Source organism: Meriones unguiculatus, chromosome 11, assembly GCF_030254825.1.
Source record: "Meriones unguiculatus strain TT.TT164.6M chromosome 11, Bangor_MerUng_6.1, whole genome shotgun sequence".
Taxonomy (NCBI): Eukaryota; Metazoa; Chordata; class Mammalia; order Rodentia; family Muridae; genus Meriones; species Meriones unguiculatus.
Genome location: NC_083359.1, coordinates 39,853,970 through 39,880,309, shown reverse-complemented (window position 1 = coordinate 39,880,309; position 26,340 = coordinate 39,853,970). Strand labels below are relative to the sequence as shown.

The 26,340-nt window shown below is 45.8% G+C and overlaps 2 protein-coding genes across 6 annotated transcripts in view; one reads left to right on the top strand and one right to left on the bottom strand.

Moving 5' to 3' along the window:
* Positions 1 to 10,805, bottom strand: part of Cramp1 (cramped chromatin regulator homolog 1) — a 53,853-nt gene extending 43,048 nt beyond the window's left edge. Inside the window, exons 1-2 of one of the 3 annotated variants that reach the window (XM_021637138.2) lie at positions 10,468 to 10,805; positions 8,706 to 9,046 (exon numbers count right to left, since the gene is read on the bottom strand). In XM_021637138.2, the coding sequence (XP_021492813.1) occupies positions 8,706 to 9,045 (340 nt within the window). In that variant the 5' untranslated portion in view covers position 9,046; positions 10,468 to 10,805. Of the gene's footprint in view, positions 1 to 8,705; positions 9,047 to 9,422; positions 10,426 to 10,467 lie in introns of those variants that run through there. The other 2 variants (XM_021637139.2, XM_060363978.1) reach the window with 2 other exon arrangements.
* Positions 10,806 to 11,238: 433 nt separating this feature from the next.
* Ift140 (intraflagellar transport 140) overlaps positions 11,239 to 26,340 on the top strand; it is an 88,082-nt gene continuing 72,980 nt past the window's right edge. Inside the window, exons 1-7 of one of the 3 annotated variants that reach the window (XM_021637146.2) lie at positions 11,248 to 11,891; positions 12,500 to 12,531; positions 13,917 to 14,103; positions 15,593 to 15,814; positions 22,270 to 22,391; positions 22,523 to 22,665; positions 25,028 to 25,203. In XM_021637146.2, coding sequence (XP_021492821.1) covers positions 13,957 to 14,103; positions 15,593 to 15,814; positions 22,270 to 22,391; positions 22,523 to 22,665; positions 25,028 to 25,203 — 810 coding nt within the window. In that variant the 5' untranslated portion in view covers positions 11,248 to 11,891; positions 12,500 to 12,531; positions 13,917 to 13,956. Of the gene's footprint in view, positions 11,892 to 12,499; positions 12,532 to 13,916; positions 14,104 to 15,592; positions 15,815 to 22,269; positions 22,392 to 22,522; positions 22,666 to 25,027; positions 25,204 to 26,340 lie in introns of all 3 variants that reach the window. The other 2 variants (XM_060363977.1, XM_021637145.2) reach the window with 2 other exon arrangements.

Below are 26,340 nucleotides of genomic sequence, written 5' to 3'. Positions count from 1 at the left end.
GTGGTTCATGCATTTAATCCCAGCACTCAGAAGGTAAAGGCATGTAGATCTCTGAGTCTGGGCCAGCCTGGACTATGTAGTGAGTCCTAGACCAGCCACGGGTTCACAAAATAAACAAATAAAATAAATTAACAAAAACATATAAAAGAAACCTAGTTCCCCAATCTCACTGACCAAATTTTCAACATTTAAAAACTTCACATGCTCATGGTCACCTTCCTAGATAGTACAAAACATCATTTTACTAAGAGTAGAAATTGCTAGACCAGTCAGTGCTGTATTTGAGACCCAGTATTTACTGCTCTGAACACAAACAGGATGAAAACAGACTCCAGTCTGCATCTACACCGGCACTACTACTCAGGTCCCTGGGCTACACAGCAGGCCAAGGAAGGGCTGCACACACCTCAAGACTGTCCCTTCAACACAACAAACCTGGGGATTCTCAGGGTGCATGAAACAGGCAGGCTGTGAAAGCACTTCCAGGAGACAAGAGATGTTTCTGTGGCAGACTAAAAAATCAAGTCACAAGTTAAACGATTCTCAAACGCCAGACTGTCTGGTTCACAGGAACCCACAGTTCTCTACATGCTGCCATTTAGGAAGTGTTGGCTGTCCACCTTTGTACCTCACAATGGAGGACTTCAGCTATTTCTGGGTTCTCGAGAAACGGAAGCTCTCTTCCCCCCAGTAACAAGCCAGCCAGCCCTTTGATGACCACTTGTTAGTCCATGTTGGCACTAGCATGCTCAAAAGTAAAGACGCACAGCATCTAAATCCCAGAACCCAAGTGTCTGACAAATGTCATGTGATTTTACTAGTTCACTGGTGACCCAGATAAGGAGAGTGAAGTTTACAGGAAAACTGAATGGATGCCAATTTGAGGTAGACAGCACCTCAGGGACAGAGCGGACCAAATCTCAATCCTGAGCACAAAGTTACATCAGTGAGAAGGGCTGAGGCACCAAGCGACTCCTTAAGAGCAACAGCCAATGTTCCAAGGACCTACCATTTGCTCTGAGATAGCTGGTCCTTTCCATTATTTCAAAAATACATACTATGACCTCAGGAGGGAAATTAAGGCAACCTGGATATTCAAGTACAAAAGCAAATTACTCCATATAACCATTTCTAGCATTTACTCTGCAGCATCCTAGAACTTGGAAGCCTGGAGAAAGAATACTGACACCTAGTCTCCCTCCAAAATTTCAGGTGAAGACACAAAGACTAAAAATAGGAAGCAGGACCATGGTAAGAGCTTGGAAGAGGTTCAGTCCAGAAAAATGCAGAGGAAAAGAGAGTGATCGATGTGAGCAGGAAAACTGTAGAAGTAAAGACAAAAGAGGTGACTTCAGAGAAAACTGCAAGGACTGGAAGTTTCCCCAGGAAGCAGAGGCCAAACTCCCTGGGTGCAGAGGTGTGTGAGAAGCCCAAGGCTTCCACGGGTGCTTTGGAGAACACAGGGCTTTGCTGAGAGTATGTATTTATCTTTTATTTTATTTTAATTTATTTCTTTTCCCCAGAGCTGAGGAACGAACCCAGGGCCTTGCACTTGCTAGGTAAGCACTCTACCAGTGAGCTAAATCCCCAACCCCCGAATATGTATTTATCAAAGCCAGTGCCACTGAAACCTGAAGAGACATGGTGTACACAAACAGGCTTTCCAAGGGAGAGCTCCCTTGAAAGCAAGGACAGGGTCCTGTTCTCCCAGACCCAAACTTGCAACAATGGCAGCTCAGGAATAGTAAACAAAGGGCCACTGGGCTGGCTCAGTCTGGCCCTCTGTGTCTCAGTCTCCACACAAGCACATCCCAGGCTCTGGAGACCTCTACCACAAACCCATCACTGCCTCTGGCCAGCATCAGTACCTCAATCCTTCAGGTGCCTCATTACCATTGGGTAAGCTGTTCCCTACCAATTCCAACATTTTCCTCTCTATACACACAGCTAACTATCCCTACAGAAGGGGTCTCCAGAGCACGTATGGCTGTGGTTTCCTTCCCAGTTGCTCTGACATCACTAGCGGAGGACAAAAACCAACCTGGCTATCAACCAAGAATACTGAGGAAACAGAGTAGCTCTTCACTGATACAGTACACAGGCTGCTCAGTACACAGCAAGCCTAAGAGTAACAGATTATGACTTAAACTTCACATACACACGTGTATAACTCCATTCTTTTAAGTAGAGCTCCAAAGCTGCAGAGAAAGAACACTAGCACCTAGTCCAGACACAAAACCTATTTTAGAAGGGGAGAGACTGGGCTACGACAGCAATGAAAGCCCCAAAGTCACCAGGCAGGGAAAAGCAAGCCTGAGCCAACTCTCCCACTGTACATGCAGGTTTCTCCCTAGGTCACGCTGCTGCCCACATCCACTCTGTGGTGCTACTGCTCTCCAGAGTCCCTACCCTCTTCCTCCCCAACCAAAACAGCATATGGCAGAAGCTTCTATTATACGAAACGCCACAAAAATCAGGATTCTAGAAGGACAAAACTTGAAACTTGACCTTGAGGTCTTTCCCTCAGTTTGTGCAAGATAAGGAAACTGAGGTTAAAAGACTGCCCCCAAACCATGTGGTCCGTGAATGGCAGGAATTAGAACTTTGAAAGATTTCTATTCCTTAAAAAGTTTTTACAAACTTCGGGAATGGATTTGGTGAGACCCAAATAGCTCATTGGTGAAACCTTGGGTTCAATCACTAGGAGAGGGAGAGAAAGTGGGGGAGATAACAGAGAAGGGAGAGAAAGGAAAGGAAGGGGAAAAGAGAGGGGAGAGGGAGAGAGAAGAGAATGAGAGCAGTATGGTAAACTTTAAAGAACATCATTACAACCTGCCATAAAAGAACATAAACTTACTGTCTTAAAGGTCCCGCCCTCCCTCCCTCCACCCCCATTTGTGAGCTTCCTTCTGAGAACTAGAAACATTAAATCCAGAAGAGCAGGCAACTGGCTAAATCAAGCAATGCAGTGATTGTCCTAGAGATTCCCAGGCTCCTGTTCATTCAGTCTGTTCTTAGAAAGGTGTTTTGGAAACTCCAAGCTTATCTATTCTGGCACAAGGAAGCATCCCTATGGCCTGTGTTTGCAGCACATGAAAATGGGGACATTTCACAGGAACCAGGTTTGGCACACACCATCAAGGTCCAACAAGGCTACCTCAGTTTACAGCATACACAGTAAAGGCAAAACATAAGAACTCATGATTCTGTGTCTCTGCTGGCATAGGGCATTCACATCAGGAGCTGACTCAAGCAGCCCTGTTTGTAAAGTCCCTCAGGTATCTGAAAGGTACCATCCCTGTCAAGGTCACACAGGAGGAACTCTTTATAGGCAAGCTAGTACTCAGTGGCTGATTCCTCAATGGACGAATCCAAACACCTTCTACTGGCCCAGCCCCATTATCATTAACATCCAAAGCTGCTACTTGATTAATATGGCAAGTGTTTAATAAAGAAATGAGGATCCCTCCCAACTCTGGTTATTCAGCTAGTCCCCAAAGATGCCATGTGTATGATCAACTGTTCTGTGAGAACCTTCTAAGGTGACCTCTAAAATGCCCTCCTTTATACTCTGAAGATGACTTGGAGCTTTGCTTCTCATCCCTGGGCTACTCACTGATCACCTCAACAGGGATTCCCTCCTTTCCATTGAGCTTTCTGTTTTCACAAGGCTCAAGGCTGTGTCATGCCTCAAAGGTTCTCCCATCCCTCCCACAAATAAAGATATTTACAACTGAAGTCCTATTGTTTTTCTAAAACCCTATGACCTCCTCATGGAATACTACATAGATTTCCTCACTGTCTTCTATACAGTCAGTAGCTTTGATCCCCATAGAACTACAAACTGTTTGAAATGTCTTCTGTTTTACATGGTTTTTATATTGTTCTTTAATGCTAGGCTCATCAGTTATTCGGTGTAACAAAAAAACTTCCATATACCATCTATGACAAAACCAATTTTCAAATTGCGATTTTGCTATCTGAAATAGTTTCTGAACAATTCAAAATAAGGCACAATGTGCTAAAGCACTCTTTACGTAGTACAAGACAGTCCTACCGAGGTAGACACCATAGAAACTACATTCATTTCAACCTTAAAAGGAAAGGAACTAGATGTAGTGCTACATGTTTTTAACCCCTGTGCTCAGTAGGCAGAGGCTGGAGGTGGATTTCGGCTGAATTCCAGGCCAGCCTAGTCTACATTGTACGTGCCAGGCCAGCCAGGGCTATACAGTGAACCTTCAGTTAAGTAGTTGGTGTTAACATATGTACTTAACAACTTCCTTCAACTTTATAATTTATCAAGAACCTTTGAGAAATATACTTGCACATAAGAGCCTGAGGCAACAAATTCAAATCCAGCCTGAGCTAGAGTGAGCTCCTATCTCAAAAACAAAATTATACACAGTTCTGATAGTTTCGCTTCTGCCTTGGTGTCATCACAACCAGACTGTAAGGTAGTATGTGTCCTGGCTCTTCTGACACATCAAGAATAGGTGAGGTCTATGTTAGAAATAGGGACCACACATTCAGCTGTCCTCTACTGTACTGGATGTCACAGTGTGTGACTAGAAGCAAGACAGTCCTTTCTCTTTTTTGAGAGGGTTTTGCTGTGAAGCTCTGGCAGTCCTGGAACTCTCTTTGTAGACCAGGCTGGCCTCAAACTCAGACATCTGCTTTGATGGTGGTGTAGCCAACACTGCTCGACTAGAATTCCTCCTTTATCCTTTTCTCCCTAGGCCTCCAGGTTGTTGGCATTGCTTGATGTCACTGCCTATGGATAAGTACAATGGGCTCTGCCCCATTCTCCCTGAATTAGATTGGATAGAAGAACCACAGTGCTCTATCCTGCGGTCTTTAGATGCTCTGACCTCACCTCCAGATAACGTGGACACAGATGCTTCATAGCACACACCACTGTAGCCCAGCCAGCAAGTGAATGGCTGGGCACAACGCCTGATTTAAAACAAACAAACAAACGGCTTTGAGGGTGACCATAGAACATTGTCCTATGAAAATAGCAACCAGGCCCCAAGCCCATCTCCATCTATATGGAAGTAGGTAGCATTCTGGCTGTTTCCTGCTTGGAGCATTCCCAAAGGCAAAAGCTAAGCAGAAGCTCACCTGATCTAGGTATATTGCTTTTGGCAAACCTACTTTGCAGAAAGTTCTCTTGAGAACACATGAGATCCAAGTCCCTTCTATAAAGTTGAATCCTTCAACCCTGAAGGATAAGATAAATGTAAGCCTCAGTCATGAGTTCACCTGACTATTCAAAAAGGAATCTGTAGTTGAGACGTTATGAATTACTTCTCCCCTGCCTCATACCTGAACCAGCAGTTTGATAGCTCTGAAATGGAAGCCCTAGACTACTAGCTCAAACCTCTTTCTATTGTAGAGAGTTCACTGCAATAGTTGAAATGTTTAGAAGGCATCTTTTAAAAATATATATTTATTTTTATTTTACGTGTATGAGTGTTTGGTCTGTATACCTGTGCATTATGCATGCAGTGTCCACAGAAGCTGGAAGAGGGTATCAGATCCTCTGGAACTGGAGTTATAGATGGTTGTTAGCCACCACAGCAGTGCTGGGAAGCATGAGCAACAAGTGCTCTTAACCGTACAGCCATCAATCCAGTCTCATTTTTTCTTTTTCTTTCTTTTTTTTTGTTTTCTTTTTTAAAGGTAGGAAATTAAGGCTCTGAGAAATGAACCGTTTTACTCAGTAGTCCTCCAGTCAATGAACTGGCCAAACATAGAAGAGAATCAGAGGGCTCAAGCTTCTAACCCAGATTCTTATAAACAGTCTCAGTAACTGTGGGTTTCAGTCACAAAACGGTCCTTGGGTCTCCCTGGGAGTGTGGCAGGGCTGGAAGAATAAAGAAGATCTGCTATTTCTGACTTAGGCTCAGTTCAGGATAGAAATAATAAGCTCGTTTCTTCAGCATTCAAAGCAATGTTACAGAAATGAGAAAATGCCTGCCACGGAGGCTTTAAGTCTTCTCTTCATTAAAAAAAAAAAAAAAAAAAAAAAAAAGTGGAATCATACTAGAAAAATTTTTTTTACTTAAGTCAAAAAATCTAGTCTTACATCCTCAGAGAAAGCAAGCACAGCTATGTAGAAAAAAACAGACAAGGAGGAACTCCCTCTTCTCCATAACTCCTTCCTTCCAAACTCCCACCAGACTGAGACTTGGAAAGGTGGGAAGCCAACAACTGAAGAAACCACCACTGCCTCAACTGTAACTTTCTTCACATAAGCAAGTCATGTTTTTTTCCAAAGAGAACTGAACATGCAGGCATTCCTCACTTCCTGCTGACCCACACTGGCCAGCCAAAGTGGAGATTTCCAGAGTGTAAAAGAAATGTCCTCCAGAGAACCATTTCCGAGGGTTGGCTACACAACGAATGGGCATGTGGTCACACCTGATCTCTCCTGGCAGTGGATGGAGGTTATTGATGACTGAGCAAAAGTTTCTCCAAAGCCAGATTGGGGATGTCCATGGCATGGTGAAGGACACCTGAATGGTTCGTGCAACTACGATTCAGCAGGAAGGCAGGCACTGCCAAAGAAGTTGTCAAAGGAAACAGTCTCAGTGCCCTCCTACAAGCACTATGACAGCTTACTCTACTCTACGCCACATAGTGGACAAGAGTCAGAAACAGAGCTGGGCATGGTGGCGCAAACTTTTAATGCCAGCATTCGGGAGGCAGAGGCAGGCAGCTCTCTGTGACTTTGAGGCCAGCCTGGTTTACAAACTGAGTCCAGGACAGCCAGGGCTACACATTAGAACCCTGTCTTGAACCCACCCACCCCCACTTCCATCCCTCAAAAAAAAAAATCAAAAAAAATCAGAACGAGAAGCACCAATGATCTAAGGGAGAAGTTAACCAGGAAACCTCTACCTATGCAAACAAAATCAAACCCTCTTTTATCACTTTACAGCTTCCATCCCCCTGGACAACAGTTTTAGCACCCCTTCTATGTACAAGGAGCTATGTATAAGTCAGTGTGCTTCCACCAACATGCTTCTTCCCAGCAGTCAAACGTCAAGAGGCACCAACAATTGCTTTTGTTCCTTTTTTCTCAAGTGGGTGCATCTCTGACAGAAAAGCAAATCTGAATGAATGGAGAGAAATGAGTGGGTGAGGACATGGTAGGTGAGGTATCAGTAGGAGTCCACATGCGGGCTTTCTGAAACACCACTACCAAAGGCACCGAAGAACAGAAAAGAGCTTAACAGACCCCAGAAGCTCAAGCACACCTGTATCCTCTAGTGAAAAGTGATTTTACAAAGCAATCAAGTTTTGTAAACTTATGTTTTCCTAACACCAAATAAACTTGTGAGGCAACTTTTAGTTTTGGAAACATACAAAGTTACCTCATAGGTCCATCTTTAAATGGGCATACTTCAAAATTCTTTGTTATTTGTTAAGGCCATGAATCTGCAGGCCAGGCCTCCAGGTGAGGACGAAGCAGAAGTAAGTTTAATGGGATACATCTGAGTAAGATCCTCAGTGCAGGCACTCTATTAGCTCTTGAAATATTTTCTTTTTAAAACTACCAGGATCATCTTGGTAATTTAAACCAGTATTTTCCAAAGAAAAAAATAAACTATAAAAGTTCAAGTGCCATAAGTGAACGTTTTGGGTTTTGTTTTTTCAATACAGGGTTTCTCTTTGGGGCACTTGGCTGGCCAAGCCCTTGCTATGTAAACCAGGTAGGCCTTGAACTCACAGAGAGGCCTCTGCCTCTCAAATGTTTGGAGTAAAGATGTGTGCCTTCATATCTGGCTATAAGTATGGAGAGCTCACTGGAAATTGATGGTTCACTTGATATTTAAAAACAAAAGTGTTACAGGCCAACCATATTGGCTTTGGCATGTAATCTGTTAGCACTCAGAAAACTGAGGCAGAAGAACTTCCATGAGCTCAAGGTCTGCCTAAGGCTAAGTGAATTCCAGGCCAGCCTGGGCTACCCAGCAGATCTTGTCTTTAAAAAAAAGGGGAGGAGGGAGCAACTTGGTCTGAAAACAATGTAAGAATGCAAATCGCTTGCATTCTTAACAACTGTGATGCTGAAATACAGTCAAAAGCAGACGAGGAAATAAAGGCATGTGAAGAACCAAAATGGCACTTTTCTTCTTTAATTTTGGTAAGAGGTTTCAGGAAAGCAGTTTCAACGCAAGGCAGTAAGTACTGTGGGCTGCCCAGTAGGTCACCACTGATTTCATCAAGTTGAGACCCTTTCTGTGCCACCAAGTACATCTCAGCTGAAACTCTAAGGCCCTCATTTCTGTGGTCTTCATACTTTCAAGCCGGGAACACTTCGGTGGAGGACAATGAGCCAAAGCCTCTGCCATTTCTAACCTTACTTTTGCATTTCTCATCAACAGCCTCCCCAGCCCATAAATTACAAACGCCAGTTCCTTTGTTGTATTCCCAACCTAAGGTGTGAAAACAGAGCAGGTACTTTCTTTGCCTATTCTTAAGCTATTGTGCATAATTTAAAAAGGCCATCCCTGAAAAGCCGTCAGGGATCCTTTGGTTAATCTATTTCTCTTGCCCAGAATAAGGACAATCCCTACCCCTTCTCCTAGCATGAGGAGAAAAGCTACAGCCTCGAAGGAGCAAAAGGGGACACGTGCCCCTTGGAAGTGCCACCCGAGGAGGTCTTGCCAGGCGCCACAGGATAGGGTCCCTACCTTTTCCGCGCGGCCCGGAACCGCTGGCACCACCACTGCCCACAGCGCAGGGTGCGTCTTTCCTGGGCCTCTTGCTCTGTGGCCGCACGCTGGACCTTAGGAAGTGGTGCTGGTCCTGGGGGCTGCCCTGCGGTGGGGACGGGGTCGGCAGCCCTCTGGGTGGCGCGGGGGCTCCGGCGGCCCGAGGGGTCTGCCCGTCCCTCTTTGTGCTGCTGCTGTCCTCCGCCGCGTCCGCGCCGCCGGGCCCCTCTCCGTCCAGTGACTCCTCATCGGCCGTCCGCTTGCCCAGCTTCTTGAGCCCTTCCTCCCCGCTGCCGGCGTCTCCCAACTTCACTGTCATCCTGCGGCGGGAGAGGCGAGGAGCGGTAAGGCGGGCGGCGGGCAGAAGTTTACCGCCGGCCTCCCAACATGGCGGCCGTTGTTTGTTCCAGCGCCGCCCGCCGCCCGCCCGAGGGCCCGCACAGTGCTGAGCCGAACCGGACGGGGACCCCGCCCCGCCCTTGGATGCCCCCAACCCAGGTTGACTGACAAGCCCAGGGCCGCGGAAGGCAAGGCAGCATGACCGGGCCTCGGCGCTATGGGTCCCGCTGTCCCGCCACCTACCCCACTGCGCCGCAGCTCATGGCCCCCAGGTTGGGCCCGCCTCGCTCCCCGCACCACCCGTGGTCCCGGGCCTCTCCTCTGCTCACTGGAGACGCGCGCGATCTTGCCGCGTACCTGCCTATTAGAACGGCCCGCGCTGCCCTAGGAGCCCCCAGTGCTCCACGGGCCAAAGCTGCCGCTCCCTCCGAGGCTGGCATGCAAGAGACAGGCTCTGCACTCCGGGAACCTTCCCAGGCGGGAGATGGGAAATGGACCGACTACACCGCTCGTGCAACAAAGCCTGTTGCATGGAACAGGTTAGGGAACGCCGGAAAAGTGACAGCAAATACTGTTATATTCCAGTCGGATTTCAAGAATCGGAACTGAACTATGTATGTAAACAATTCTGGAAACAACAAAATTCTTGCGTTAACTTCTACCACTGTCATAAGAAATACCGATAAACAAAATAACAATTAATTTGCAGCCTGGAAAGGTTATACTCAGAATAAACTAAGGATCAGGTACATTCTAACATCTTACGCACAGGCTGTGTACGTGATGAAGCAGGAAAGAGAAACATTGCGTTCTTCAGCAGACCCGACACTAGGCTCAACACAACTGTTGAGAACATTCCTATTTAATAGGAAAACCACACAGGGCAAGGCACTAATGCTAACAAAGAAATAGACCGAAGATAAAGACCAGGACCTAAAACCCTTAGCAACACCACAAAATGGTGCTGCCGCAAATGCTGTGCAGCTTCCCCGTTTGGAACTGATCTTTCAAATACTGGCTTAAGAAGACTCTGGCACAGAACCACACAAGGCGCATACCCCACGCTAGACGATTTCATGACACAGGATTTCTCTTCGAATCTATCCACTTTTAATCACCTCGCCAAGGTGCCCAGAACCCTGTCATTGCGCTAGGAGTGAAACCCTTTCCCAGACACGTCCCTGCCAACGCCACCGAGCAAAACGCAGCAGTCCAAAGGGGACCCACTCGCCGGCGCGCCAGGCCGCGTCGCCAGGCGCGTTCCGGTCGTTCCCCGGCGCCGGGGGACTCCATAGGAGTCCGTCGCCGAAACCCGTCACTTCCTGACCGTGGGAGGCTCGGGCTGCGGGCTTCATCCCGGATCCACACCCTTTGTCCCATTTCTGGTGGGAGAAACTCGCACCTTCCCGAGGAACTGACCGCCGGCCGCACGCGGCGCAGCCCGTGAATGCCGCGGGCCCTTCGCGGATCCCGTAGGCTCCCGAGCGCAGCCTGCGGTCACCTTTTTCATCCACGGCTCCCGGCAGCCCGGCTCCCGGGCTTCCGCGGGCGCCCGCAGAACCAACCGGGCCGGGCAGCTCCGGCTGCGGCGAGGCCGCGACGCCGGGCTGGCGGTCTGTGTCCGAGGTGGTCACCGAGCACCGTTCCCTTCCCGAGTCCTCTCCGAGGGACCGGCGAGCGGCTAGCAGGGCTGAGGGCGCCGGTACAGCCGCCGCCGCTCGCCCTCCCACACCCGGGCCGCCGCGCTCCAAACAGTTCCGGCTACGGCGGCCGCGGGGGACCTGAAGTCGGCGACGGAGCGGGGCGGGGCGGACGTCTCGCAAGAAGACGAGCGCGTCGGCTTTTCCGCGGGCGCGCCCAACCAGCCGTGCCGCCATTGGCCCGCAGCGGCTGCGTGCGCGCGCCCGCGCGGCCTCCTGGGGCGGGTCCGCAGCGCGGGGCGTGTTTTGACGGCCGCCTCGCGCCCTTGCGGGCCGTGCGTCTCTTCGGATTGGCGAACCGACCAGCCAATAGGATCGGCGCGCTGGCTGTGATTGGCTGTCGCTGTGTTGACGGATGCGTGAGAAGAAATCACCGCCTCGGTGGGGCGTCTGGAAACGCGCGCGAACTCGGGTGGGGACCGGGCCATCGGAAGACGGGTTTAGGGCCGTAAACGCACCGGCGCGTGGCCCGCCGCCGCTCTCCCCCCGCGAAGCGATAGGGGAATGTGTTTGAAAAGCTCTGCTGCTTGGGCGGCTGGCGTTTGAGAGGGAGCGCCCCAGTTCGCGGGGGGTCCCCGCCCCTGGTCAGCCCCTCCGCTCTTTGGCGTGGACCGTGCCACTGCGCCTGCTCCCCGGCGACACCCGCCGTAGGCGACCACTGGCTGAGGTGCACCCCGGCGCCTGGCCGCGAGGCCCTGCGGAGCACCGCGGGCAGCCGGCTCCCTCGGCGTCAGCGCGCCACGCTCGGGGGCGGCGTCCAGTACGCGGAACGCCCCCACAGAAGCCCTCGAGCCGCGCCCTCCGGTCCGAGACGCTGCGGCCGAGCCCCGGGAGGTGCCGGCTGGTACCTTGCGTGGTGGGGTGGGCAGGATGAGCCCGAGAGGAGATGTCAGGCAGCCTGACGCCGCCTTCCCGAGCCGCAGATAGCGGTAGCACACCCCAGCAGGCATCCCGAACTGTGCTCCTCGGAGCTGCCCCGGGCCGCACCGACTGTCTTCGGCTCTTTCCGCCGCCAGTTGTTCGGAGGCGCTGCTCTCCTTCGACTCCTTCCGCTTTAGTCCGGCGGCGTTGTCCCGGCAACGCGGAGGCACGGGGAACCTGGCGAAGTTAGATTCCCATAGCTGAGGTGCAAAGGGGTCTGTGGCCGGAGTGTGGGGTGGCTGGGTAGTGGGGTGGGTCGTCCGGGATTGGGCTGGGGCCTAGCGGTGACCTTCCAGGACCCTCTCAACTCCTCTCTTAGCTGGCTTCATGAAGGTTGTTTTTCTGTACAATACTAGGGCCCTCTGCTGGACTTTTGAGTTGCCTTGTGGGTTCCCTCTGGATGCATTTAGTGCGAAGTGGACGGGAAGAAAAGAAAAGCAAAATCCTGCACTTGGTGGCTTATAAAGATACCACGATCTGAGTGGACCGCGTTAGGCTACAGCCTTTCAGCAATCTACCTGATGCAGCCAGTGATCTTATTCTGGCCTAGAGGGCTAGACTTTAGCAGGGTGGTCCTTAGTCACCACCCCAAAAGTCTACTTTAGGACCCACTCTTTTGTTCCTGACAGTTTTTCAGAGGAGTAACTTTTCTTTAAGCGTTGTTAGTATGATTCTGTGGCCTAATGAACCTAACAGATTCTTTCCTAAAAAAGTTGTCATGATGAAGGCACTTATCTCTGAAAATGATTAACAATTATAAAATGACTTGGAAAGTGAAAACTTCCTTTTCTTGTTTTATGTTTTATGGCCTAGATACTTGAAGCTTGTTTTTAATAAAAGGAAGGGTAAGTACTCTATCCTGAACTGAGGCCATTAACAGATTCTTGTTATGTAACTATTTTATTGTAAGTATCTGCCTCCTAAAGCTTACTTTAATAACTTTAATTATTTGGCTAATACTCATTTGCCAAAATGGTTGGTGGCGCATGCTTTTAATCCCAGTACTTGGAAGGCAAAATCAGGAGGATCTCTGTGATTTTGAGGCCAGCGTGGTCTAGAGGGAGTTCCAGGACAGCCAAAGTTATACAGAGAAACCCTATCTCCAAAAACAAACAAATAAATAAATAAAACCCAAGTACTCTGGGCAGTGGTGTTGCATGCCTTTAATCCTAGCACTTGGGAGGAAGAGGCAAGCAGATCTTTGTGAGTTCAAGACTTGGTCTACAAAGCAAGTTCTAGGACAGCCAGGGCTACACAGAGAAACTGTTTTGAAAAACAAAACAAAGCCCAGCAAACTTAAGTGCTGGTGAAAGAGAGAATGGAGAATTAAAATATTGTATAAAAATGGTTGTATAGAAGTTAGCATGAAGCCATTTTTTTTAAATAAATAAAATTTCTTTTTTTCTTATTTTGAGGGAAGGTCTCACTGCGTAGCCTTGGCTGCTTGGAATTCAGTATGGTAGACCACACTTGCTTTAAACACATAGGGATCTCTGCCTCTGCTTCCTGAGGGCTGGGTTTAAAAGCTTGTGCCATCATATTTGGCATATTTTTAATTTTAAGTGTGTGTGTGCGCGTGTGCGTGTGCGCACGCACACATGTGTGCTGTGAGGTGCCTGATGTGAGTGCTGGGAATTTAACTTGAGTCATCTGGAAGAGCGCTATGCTCTCTTAACCACAGAGCCATCTTTGAAGCCCATGTAACAAATTAAATGCAGCATCTCTGCAGTTGCTCTGGCTTTGTGATCCTGAGTGTCCTCTACCACCTATAAGTCATAGTTAGACCACATTCTTGAGCTTTATGGTTTTACTGAAATGGAATGCTGTTCTTCTTTTTTTCTGTGTAGGTATTCTTTTATGGGAGTTTGCTTTTATTTTGTTTCAAAATTTTCTTTAAAGGTATTTATAGAAATTGAAATCATGCTTATTGTGTCTGGAATGAGAATTATCAAGAATTATTTGAAACTCCCAGGTTCAGTACTTGCTTGCTTTCGTTCTCTTTTTAGTTTTTTCTCTGATAGCAATGAATTTTACTTCTTTTCCAGCACTCTGGGTCATTCCAAGCCCAATCTTTGTTTCTAATTTTATATTTCTCCCTAATAGAGATCTCTAACAAATAAAATAGCCTGCATTAGTCTAAGGAACATTTTTAAGCTAAGTATCTTTGTAGGTTTGCTTTCCTTTTGTAATTTATATGTAGTTGCTCTTGGTGGTTTTTCCCTCTCTGCAGGTTTCATTCTTGACTAGGTCTATGTACTAGATCTGTCATCATGGCACTGTATTTTGATCACCGAATCAAAGCTCCAGATGTATCCAGGTCTCCCTCTCACATTACCTGGCACCCTACCCACCCATTCCTGGCAGTAGCATCTGCAAGCCCATCTTCTGGAGGCAACGTAGACATCTACCTTGAGCAAGTGAGTCCTCAGAGCGATGTTGGCTTTAGCAGCTTCTAGCTCTTCTGTTCTTTTCTCTTCTTGAGGCATGAAGGCCAGGAGCCGGATAACTCAGCTCTAGATTTCTCCTTGTCAGTTCATCTCCCTAAGGGCCAGTTATTCCCAATCATCAAAGCCTTTATATATGGTAGTTCTTTTATCCCTGCCATATAGGTGCTTAAACCTGACCCCTATGCTATTCCTGCCTTCTTCAACTTTTCATGTGGCCCTTTGAGTTTCTTTAATTTTATTTATTTCATGTGTATGATTGTTTTGTCTCCATATGTGTATATGCACCATGTGTATGTCTTCAAGGTCAGAAGAAGGCGGATCCACTGGAACTGGAGTTGTAGGTGGTTGTGCCATCATGTTGTACTAGGAAACAAACCCAGGTCCTTAGCAAGGTCAATAAGTACTCTGAACAGCTTAAGCCATCTCCTCAGCCCCATGCTGACCCTTTCAAACTGCACTAGTTAACTATGGCTGCTAGAACAAATTACCACAGACTGGGTGATTTCAAAGAGTAGAAACGCCTTTTCTCATAGCTGGAGAGGTCAGAATCTGGAAGATCTGGATCTTCCTGGCCACCCAGTCTAGCTGAAGCACTGAGCTCCAGGTTCAGATGAGAGACTGTCTCAAAAAGAAGGTGAGCTGAAGATGGCCCAGTGAGTAGAAGTGCTTGCTGCCAAGCCTGAGGACCTGAGTTCAGTCTGCAGGACCTACATGATGGAAGTTCTCTCAAGCTCATCTCCACACACATCTTGGCACACACGTGTATACGCACATACACACAAAATAAGTAATTTTTAAAAAATATATATTTTTTTATCTTATGTGCATTGGTGTTTTGTCTGAATGTATGTCTATGGGTGTCAGATCTTGGACTTATAGGCAGTTGTGAGCTACCATGTGGGTGCTGGGAATTGAACCCAGGTCCTCTGGAAGAGCAGTCAGTGCTCTTAACACTGAGCCATCTCTGCAGCCCCCCCCCCCAAATAATTAATTTTTTTAAACAGATTCTATTTGTATTTATTTTGTGAGAGCGTGTGAGCGCACATGTGTGCCAGTACTCTTGGATGCTAGAAGAGGATTACTGGCTCTGGAGTAGAGATGACTGAGCTGTCTGACGTGGGACCTGGGAACTGAATTCAGGTCCTCTGGAAGAGCAACAAGAACTCTTAACTGCTGAGCCATCTCTTCAGTCCCCAATAAATAACTTAACTTTTTAATTAAAAATAATGTGGAGAGTAACTGAGGAAAATACCCATCATTAGCCTCTAGTTTTCACATACGTGTTGTACTGTGTTCATGCTATGTGCACCCAGACACACACGAAAGACCAGCTACCACATTTCCTTATTAAATAGGTCTTCTCATTGTAAAATAGCTGATGTGAAGTTTGTGGTTGCACGGTTTCTTGATGTATCCACTACTGTCTACAACGGGAGATTTTACTTCTTGTCCTACATAGGGTGAGCCTGTGCCTGACACTCACATTGAGAGGTCCTCCCGGGTCACTTCACTGTGCTGGCACCCGACAAGGCTTATCCTGGCTATTGGCTGGGAGACTGGAGAAGTGATAATGTTTAATAAGCAGGACAAGGAGCAGCACACAGTGCCCCTGCCACATACGACTGACATTGTCATCCTCAGTTGGAGTACCAGTGGGAGCTGCCTGGTATCTGGAGATAAGGTAGGTACACAGCCTCCATCATCACCATGCATATAGAGATACATGTGAAAGATGCTAAAAACCAAGTTATTTGAAATGTGTGGTTTCTAGATTCAACTGATCTCATTTCCTGGTGATTAAATATTTAAACATATGAGCCCATGGAGGCCAGTCTTATTCAAACCACTATACCTCTCTAAACTTCAGGCCTTGGTTAACCTAAGAAAAAACGCTATAGAATGCCGCCTTTATCAGTGGTACACTGTGGCGAGACTTGTGAAAAGTACCGAACCATCAAGACAAGGTATACAAGCAGCTCCACTCACTAGTTCATCACGGTAGCAAACATTCAACATGAAGAGCATGGAAAGAAGAAAAGCATAACTTGTAGTTACAGGGATTCTCATCCATGGCTGCTTATCCATGTTGCTTTGGGCATGTGTTACCATGGCAAGTGTGCATAGTGGAAAACATCTGTACACATCATGACTACCAGAAAGCAAAGAGAGAAGGGCCCAACATCAAATGTCTGTTTTAAGGCCATACCTTCCATTAACTTAACTTATTTCAGTAGAGCCACCTCCTAAGGGCTGGGACCAAGTATCTAGCATGTGGCCTTTGGAGACTCTAACAAGAGTTTAGTCCTTATTTGCTTAATTTTTAAATGGAGTATACTATGCACACTCCTGTTTTTGCATTTTTCTTCTTGGAGATTTTTCTATATTGGTAAGTAGAGATATTTCTTGTTCTCTTGTTATTTGGCTTTTCATTATATAAATATAACATAATTTATTTAACTATCTGCTAAATACTTCAGTGGCTTCTAGTCTTTTGGCAAACAGACAAAGGTTACAGAAATGCAGTGGGGAAGTCAAGAGGACCCAAGGGCTATGACATTAGAAGGCATATTTTGTTTTGTTTCAGTGCTAGAGATTTAACCCAGAGTCTCATGTATCCTAGGGAAAAGTTCTACCACTAAGCCTCACCCTTGTGGTTAGATAGGTATTTGCCAAAACATTCTATGGTTTTATAGTTGCTCACAGCATGTGTGATTCCTCACAGAGGGAATGCCTAGGAATAAGAATTTTGCTTAGGGGCTGGAGCCAGAGGTTCCTGAGTTTAATTCCCAGCAACCACATGGTAGCTCATAACCATCTATAATGAGGTCTGGTGCCCTTTTCTGGCATGAAGACAGAATACTGTATACATAATAAATAAATTAATTAAAGAATTTTGCTTAGAAAAGTACTATCTCTTGGAACCTGAGGATGTAATTCAGTTATAGAATATTTGCCTAGCATGCCCTGGATTTGATCACTAGCAACTCATAAATTCAGTATGACAGCACATGCCTATACTCTCAGCTCTCATTCAATAGAGGCAGGAGAATTAGAACTTGAAGGCCATCTTCAGATACAAAGCAAGTTCACTGGCAGCCTGGGACACATGAGACTGTCCCAACAACAACAAAAACAATATCTTGGATTGGAGGTTTAGTTCGGTGGTAGAGTGTTTGCCTAGTATTGGCAAGTCCCTGAGTTCAATCCCCAGTTTTAGAAATAGGAAGAAAGAAAAGAGAAGAATAAAAATAATAAAAGAAAAGAAAAGGGGCCATGGAGATGGGTTAGCAGTGGTTAGGGCGTCTGTAGCTAAGCCTGCTGACCTGCGTTTAATCCCAAGGAGCCAAGGGACAGGAGAGAACCAACTCCCGCAGTTGTCCTCTGACTTCCACACATGTTGTGTGGCTCATTCATGTCCCCCCCAATAAATGAATGAATGAATACATGTGACAGTTAAAAGTAATTTTTCAAAGATAAATGTGTAGCATCTTGGTAGTTACATAAATTCCATTTCTCTTACTCTTCAGAATGAGTATCATTTCTAGGGATCATTTGTATTTTTTTCTTTCTCATTTGCCCATTTTTCCTTTTCTTTTTTATTCTTCTTTCATACAATACATCCAGACCAGTTTCCCCTCCTCTTTTTCCCTCTTCCTCAGATCCACTCCTCCTCCATTTCCCTTTAGAAAAGAGAAGGCCTCCCAGGGATATCAACTGAATGGCATAACAAGCTATATAATGCGACTGAACACAAACCCTCATATCAGGGCTGGGTGAGGCAACCCAGTAGGAGGAAAAGGATTCCAAGGGTAGGTGATAGGGCTATTCCTACTCCTAGTGTTAGGAGTCCTACAAGAACACCAACCTATACAACCGTAACATATGCAGAGGACCTAGCACAGACCCACGCAAGCACCATGGCTGCTGCTTCAGTCTCTTTGACTTTGTTTTTCCAGACAGGGCTTCACTGTGTAGCTTTGGCTGTCCTGTAACTCACTTTGTAGACCAGGCTGGCTTTGAACTCACAGAGATCTACCTGCCTCTGCCTCCCGAGTGCTTGGATTAAAGGCATGTGCCTCAGTCTCTTTTAGCCCCTATGAGCCCTTATGTGATTCTGTGGGGCATGTTCTGGTTCCTCAACTGCAATTTTTCCTCTCCATCTTCTGTAAGTTTTCCCTAGTTCTGAGGGAAGCGACCTGATGGAGATCCTCTATTTGGGTTCTCTCTGCTCTGTGCCTAATATTTCATTTGCCTCTTTTTCTAATGGGTTCTTTTCTTCCTTCTTTCCCTCCTTTTCTTCCTTCCCTCCCTTCCTTCCTTCCCTCCCTATCTCCCTCCATTCCTCCCTCCCTCTCTCCCTCTCTCCCTTCCTTCCTTTTTTGTTTTTCAAGACATAGTCTCTCTAGGTAACCCTGACTGTCCTGGAAGTCTGTAGACCAGGCTGGCCTCAGAGGTCTCCTGAGTGCTGGGATTAAAGGTGTGAGCCACCACCACTCTGCTTCTTCCCTTTTGCTTAATGAGCTTTTCACCTTTCTGTTATGAAATAGTCTGACAGTTTCCTGTGAAATAGAATGATTTGGGATCTTTACATTTCATCATTCTCATCTTGACGAAATTAAGAAACAGCTAACCAAACAGATAAAATGAAACCAGGTGTAAGCTGTCTAAGTCCCTTGAGTCAGAATATTTAAGGAATGAAATGTTTAATCCTTCTCAGAAAATCTAACTTTGTGCTGGAACTAATTTAATTATGAACTAAAGCAGGAATATGGGTATAAAGAGTAAGTGAACATTCCTCACTTGATCCTGGGGACTTCTCTTCCAAAAGCATGCCTGTTGTGCTCATCAAAGGAAGCAACCCAGAGCAGCTGAAGCAAAAATATATTATGTAATAATATATAAATATAAAATAATATATTACATGCATAAATAATATGTTAAAATATAAATATGTATAGAAATGTTTATATTATGTTTATATGTTAATTATAATATTTGTATATTATATAAATAACATATAAATATAAAAATATATATAATCTGGGGTTAGCAGGCTGTTCCATATACTGGGCAAGAGCCCAGCATTTCAGGAAGACCTGCATCTCCTTCTCTGTTCCCAGACTTTGGGAGGGACACCAAGTCCACCTCACCCCAGCACTCCATGTGTACCAGTCAACAGCATCTGAGGAGGAGGCTATCTCTAGGAAAAAAATTCCTCTAGGGATCTCAGTAAATATCCATTAGAAATCCTGTTGTTCCAGGAGAGCCTAGACCGCTGCCATACAGGTGAGGTGATTTGGCTCCTCCCAGTATCTCTTACACTGGGCCAATGTGAGGGTTAAATAGGTCTACGTCCCAACATGCTAGTTTTGTTGTTGTTGTTTGTTTAAGTTTTTTCTTGTGTTGTTGTTGCTGCTTTTGAGTGCCTGGCCCTTTAAGTGATCCCCAGTTTCTTGTCAACTGGCCCTTTGGGAATTCTTAGCTGTTAGAACTGCTTGACTCTTACGATGTTCAGTGTTGGCTGCCTCTTGGACTTTTGGGAACAGAAGGATGGAAAAAAGGCCAGCAAAGCTGAGAGATTTAATAAGGCTAGAAAGTAGGGCTAGGCAAGAGAAGATAAGGCAGTTGGTGCAGAAAAGGGATTGATCCAGGAGAAGTCAAGCCAAGCAGAGAAGATATTGTTAGAATACAGTTAGGAGAAGAATCAACATCTGCTCAGCTCAGCAGCTCCTGGCTCAGTCTCTTCTCTACCAAAGCTTGACTCTCATTCCCCAGTCAGGAAGCCCTGCTCAGCCAGTTGTGTTGGAGACTTTTCTAGCACTTACCTGGTATACTTGATCTGAAGCTTTGATGACTTCCAGACTGAGCACACTGTTTTCCTAGTGCTTAGACTTGAATTTACAGTGCTTTCAGTAGTCATGAAGTCATGTCAAAAGGCCTCAGGATAGCCAGGAGGGAGTGGCATTCGGGGGAGGGAGTGGCACACACCTTTAATACCAGCTCTCGGGAGGCAAAGGCCATTGGATCTCTGTGAGTTCTAGGCCAGTGTGGTCTACAGAGCTAGTTCCAGGATAGCAAGGGCTACACAGAAAAACCCTGTCTTAAGAGCCTCCCCCCCCCCAAAAAAAAAGAAATAAAACAAGAAAAACACATCAGGACAACTAGGAATACCCCCAGTGATGAGAGCTGGAACACTTTGAGCAACAGAGTAAACAACATTTAGATTATAACCAAAGCAGGAAATAAATACTCAAGAGTTCATGGTGCTATAAACATATACTTATCAGAAAACAAATGTTGGAAAATAGACAATTTTCTTATGCCGAAGAAGACCAAATAATTTATATCAATATTTCATTCTTGAAGAATGTTTTATTTAGGGTTTCTGTTCCTGTGAAGAGACATCATGACCACAACAACTCTTATAAAGGAAACATTTAATGGGGGCTGGCTTAGAGTTCAGAGGTTTAGTCCATTATCAGCATGGCGGGAAACATGGCAGTATGCAGATAGACCTGATGCTAGAGAGATAGCTGAGAACTCTACATCCAGATTGGCATGCAGCAGGAAGAGACAGCCACTAGGCCTGGTTTGAGCTTCTGAAACCTCAAAGCCCACCCCTAATGACATACTTCCTCCAACAAGACCACACCTCTTGATAGAGTAGGAGCCATTTTTATTCAAACCACTACACAGAAGTAGAATATTAACTCCTACCCCTTAAGTGAAAAATGCACACTGTATACCTCTTTCTCAGGAGTTTGGCATAAAAAGGAAGGGAAAAGAGTCACTTTACAGTAGGTAAAAGTTACTCTACAGGGTGTCATGGTCAACATCCACAGTGATGGATTTTGTTCATAGTAGTGACTTTCCCATAGGGAACTGCTTCTCTCTTCCTCCTCCAACAAACCTGTAAGTCCCATCCAGTTATGAGCAAAACATCAAATGAATCTCAGTGGAGCTATGCCCTATACTATACCTGAGCAGCACCTTTGAACTAAGCAAACAAGGAATGCTGAGGAAATATGGCCCACAGGAGCCTCAGAAGACATAGCAACTAAATGCTGTGTGGAATCGTAAGCAGGCTTCTGGGACAGAAAAGGAATATTAAGGGAAACTAGAGAACTCTGAGGGAGTAGTGTGGACTTAGTTGGTGGTATTGTAAATATTAACTCAGGATTCCAGGCAAGTGTTTTTGTTTCCCTGGCCAGTGCTAGTGAGTGAATTCAAGGCTTGTATGTGCTGAGAAAGCATTCTACCACTGAGTTGTATCCCCAGCCCTAGCTCATTAACTCAAAGAAATGCAGTATAGTAGTAGGGGAAACTGGTGACATATATAGGAGCCCTGTACTGTCTTTGTAATCTTCCTGTAAATCAAAAACCCGTTCTGAAATTAGCAGTTTATTCTAAGCACATGACAGCTGCTATCTGGGAAAGTGGGGAAGAGGAGGGGCCGCAGAGAAGAGTTGTAGTTCTGTAAATACTTTTGAATAGTTTGGCACGGTGTGCTATTGCCCTTGAGCGCCAATTATTGCCCGCCTCTCTAAGACAGACAGCCACCCAAGTAATGACACGGGGACTTTTTATTAATACGAAAGCTAGGCCTTAGCTTAGGCTTATTCCCAACTACTTTGTATAACTTAAACTAACTTGTTTATATTAATCTACATTCTGCCGCGTGGCTCGATACCTCTCTCTAACAATCAATTTCAGCACCTGTTTCTTCCTCTGGCTGGCAAATCCCTTGATGGATTTTTTTTCCCCAGAGTTCCTATCTCTGCTGGATGTCAATCTATGCTCTCCTGCTTTGCTGTAGACCATTCAGGTCTTTATTAAACCAAACAGAAGGTGATGGAGAAGATGTTTACAGAACATTGTGACAGGTGATGCTTCATAGGAATAGCAATACCAAAGTCCCAGCCTGTACTGAGCTCTCTACAGGTACAGAAATCAACATTTGCATAATACAAAGACAACCTTTACACAGTACACAAGAGATTATCCTAACAATGTACATGCAGTACAGTAATTTTTTGAATGAGGAATTGCCAGTGTTGTGTTACTCATTTATTGTGCACCTCCAACCAGTGGTTCTGTAAGCCTGTCTTCCTTTCACCTGTTGTTGGCCTCCTGCAGGTTGGGGTCCTGCTCTTGTGGAGACTGGACCAGCGAGGCCGAGTACAGGGGACACCACTCCTGAAACATGAATATGGGAAACCACTCACCCATTGCATCTTCCGACTCCCCCCTCCTGGAGAGTAAGTATGAAGCCCCATGTGGTCCCTTATCTCTCCCTCCATCCTGGGGGTGGGGTGTATGACTCCTGACCCAGGTGGACCCAGCCCCAAATCATTCTAGGAATTTTGACTGCTGTATCCTTTACTCTCAGGGATCTGGTTCAGTTGGCAAAGGCAGCAGTAAGTGGGGATGAGAAAGCCCTGGACATGTTTAACTGGAGAAAAAGCAGCTTTGGAAGTTTCCTGAAGACGGGGTCTCAAGAGGGGCTGTCTTTCTTTGTCAGTCTGACGGATGGTGAGCAACTTGGGATGTAACTGTAGGAGCCAAAGAGTGTGAGGCGAGGCTTTTAGGCTGACAGTAGTACTTCTGTAAAATGAAGGGAGGCTGCAGTGCAGGTGTCTGGATGCTGGGATTCTTGAAGGCATTCCCCTGCTTAGATGGTGCTGTGCTCTAACACAGATGAGGGCAGGCCATCTTAATTCATGTTGAAGGGTTTTCCTAAAGAAATTTTGTTTTGTTTGGGGTTTTTGTTTGTTTTTTTATTTTGCTCTGTTTTGAGATTGTGTCTTACTATGAAGCATAGGTTTGCCTCCAATTTATGATTTTCCTCCTGCCAAAATGTTGGGACTACAAACATATACTATGATACCCACCTCATGTTTTTAGGGTTTTTGTTTGATTGATTGGTTTGTTAGTTCATTTTTTCCATTGGTTTTGGTTTGGTTTGGTTTGGTTTGGAGAGAGAAAGAGAATATATGTGTGTGTTTGAGACAGGTTCTTACTATGTACCCCTGTAGACCTGGGACATGCCATGTCTACCAGACTGATCTCAAACTTAAAGAGATCTCCACCTTCCAAGTGCTGAGTTTAAAGGCATACACTGCCACCACTACCACTCAGCACAGAGGTTATTATTAAGCCTCATCTGATGGTTGTATTTTTACATGGTTGTGGTCACCCTCCTGCCTCAGCTTCTTGAGGGTTGAGATTATAGCTGTGCTACCATGATAACTGACTGATGATTTTAATATTACTTGTTCTCAGTATAAGCAGGAGACAGGCCCAGGGTTGAAACAAATATACCCTGAAGCTAATGAGCAAGAGTAGCGGTCTGGTGGGGTACCTGGCAGAGGTGCAGGGAATGAGAAGTGATGTCTCTCACAGGAGGTGACTGGGTTTGAGAAGAGGGACTGCTAATATAGGAAGAGGTCATGGGTTTTATAATTTCTGAATAGGAGAAACCTTTGATTTTAAAAGATAAAGAGATAGAGCCAGGTGAGAGGGGCAGTTGAGGATGTTCCAGAGGGGATATCCAAGTGGATGCATCACCATGGGGCAAAGAGAAGAGAATAGGAAGGAGAGCTGAGATGGAAGGAACGGTGCTGGTAGCCTGGAAGGGGATGTGCAGAGCTATGCAGGACGTAGATCTAGATATCTGCCTATTCCCCAGTATGTGGGCTTTAGGGTACAAATTCTCCTGTGCACTTGTACCCACTGTGGAAAATGGGGGTTATATTTTTGTCTGCTGTCTTATTGTCTGTAGAAGACCCTGCTCCATAATCTCTGCTTATTCAATACTAATTGTTAAAATTAACTTAGATGACTTTGAACTTCCCACTTAATGAGAACTCAGGCTATCCATGAAGAATAAGATGAGACCAGAGGACAAAAAGGAGACCTGAGGAGGCTCCTGAAGAACTTCAGAAATGAGCCAGAGAATCCCGGGAACTCACTCATCACTCAGACACCTAAGAAGAAGCAAAGGAGGCAGACCAGATGTTGCTGGCTAGTGTTGAAGTGGTAGTTCAGGGCAGGGCAGGAAGCGGAGGAGTCTAGGTGCGGGGAAGGGCCTGCTACAGTACCACTGCCTCTTGAGGTTTAGATGCTTAAGGAGCATCTTATGGAAAATAATGGCAAATTATATGCCTAATGACATGAGGTCTGAGGGACAGAGAGAAGAGTCATCATTTATAAATACCCCAAAAGAAGGCTGGAGAAATGGCTTAGTAGTTAAGAACCTCTTCCAGAGGTCCTGAGTTCAATTTTAGCAACTGCATGGCAGCTTACAACCATCTATAATGTGATCCAGTGCTCTCTTCTGGTGTGCAAACATGCATGCAGACAAAATGCCTGTATATATAAAATACATAAACAAATAAATCTTGAGGGCTGGAGAGATGGCTCAGCGATTAAGAACTCAGGTTTGACTCCGAGTATTCTCATGGTGGCACACAACCATCTATTATAACTCCAGTCCCAGGAGATCTGCTGGCCTCTGGGCAGAGCATGCATGTGGTACACATACATAGACTCAAGCAAAATGTACATACATAAAATAAAAATAAATAAAAGTAAAAAATATACCTAAAGATAGTGAGTACAGATGATGGAACAGTTGCAAGGCTATAGAATCAGATGATCTGGATACTAATTGATATCATCCAGGAGAGTATGGAGAAGGAATCCACAGAGACAGCTAGCCTAGCCAGTAAAACAGGACATTTCAGAGTTGGTAGCCTGAGAAACATTGCAGCAAATGTCTTAAGTTCTTATAAAGACGATAGATGTATTGTCAGAGCATCCTTAAGGAGATAGAAATGGTTGCTCATGGGTATCCTGGAGAGACAGATGAGCTAGGAGCCACCTCTTTCCTTAGGGACAGTGCACTATGTGGATGAAAAAGGCAAGACTGCCCAGGTGGCATTCACAGACAGCTCCATCCAGACGCTGTTCTACATTGAGAAGAGAGAAGCTCTGGTTGTGGTTACACAGAATCTTCTCCTGTCTCTGTATGTGGTGACTCCTGACGGGGAAGCCGAAGAAGTGATGAAGGTAGGTGAAAGAGCAGAGTGATGGCTAACCTGGCTGCTGGATTATGCTCAACACCCGAGACCAGGTTTTCTTGTCTGCTTTGCCTGTCTTTTCAATCTTGGTTAGCAAGACTGAAGAGCTGTCATTTGCAAGAAAGAGCAGCTAACCCAGCTATTCAGTGCCACATTTCACTCTAGGCCCTTTGGTGTAAGTGAGGAAAAGGAAAGATTTCCAGTATCTCTGGACAGGTATGAAGAGCATCAGGGTTACCTAGGCTTGCTCCCTATCTGCGCCTTTCTCCATTAGTGAATTCACCATCTGCATCTCATTGGACTTCCACAATAGAGCTAGATAGAACAGGAGGCATTGTTCCTATATGAAAGTGTTCTGAGGAGGCTTATTTATTGGCCCAGAGCTGGAGGTGGCATTGCCCAGTATCTGTTACAACCGCCCTTCTGCAACATGGTCTTTCAAATCTTCTGTTTGCCACCATAGGCATTTATGTTATTTTATACAGTGAGTAAATGCGAGTTGTCTTGGCTGAACTGTAATAAGATACCAGGATGTCCATGAAAGATAGAGCTCTGAAATACTCCGCATGTCTAAGGGTCCACTACAAAATCATCCAGTGCCACATGCTCCTCAATAAAGGTCACTTGTGTACCCTGTACAGGTCATTTGAGAGCACTGCTGCTTGCTGCCCCCATTCATCTTTTGCTCCCATTAAGCGTATGTGTTTTGCCCAGCTGCTCTCTTGGTTTATAAGAACCTATGTCCATAGAGGATCCTGAACTGTCCCTAAAGATATTCCTCTAGATTAAAGAGCTCACTGTATCCTCTAACTACTGTTAGCTGTGGTAGTCCTTGGGTTGCATGGACCTGGTGTCTTAACCAGAGCCAAGTTGACAACTAGGCACTTAATATATATTTACTACAATAGGCATTTCTCACTGGTTGTCAGGCTCTAGGAAATGTTGCTTTCTGCACAAAATGAAGGTGGGAGACCTTCCCTAAAATACAGTCATGACAGAACAAGCAGTTCCCGTGCCGCTTAGTATTCATCTAGAAATGCCCATTTGGCCCTAGGTTAGACATCACTTCATGTTTAAGTTGCTGTTTGCTTTAAGCTGTACATTTTGAAATTTCTTTTTAGAATTT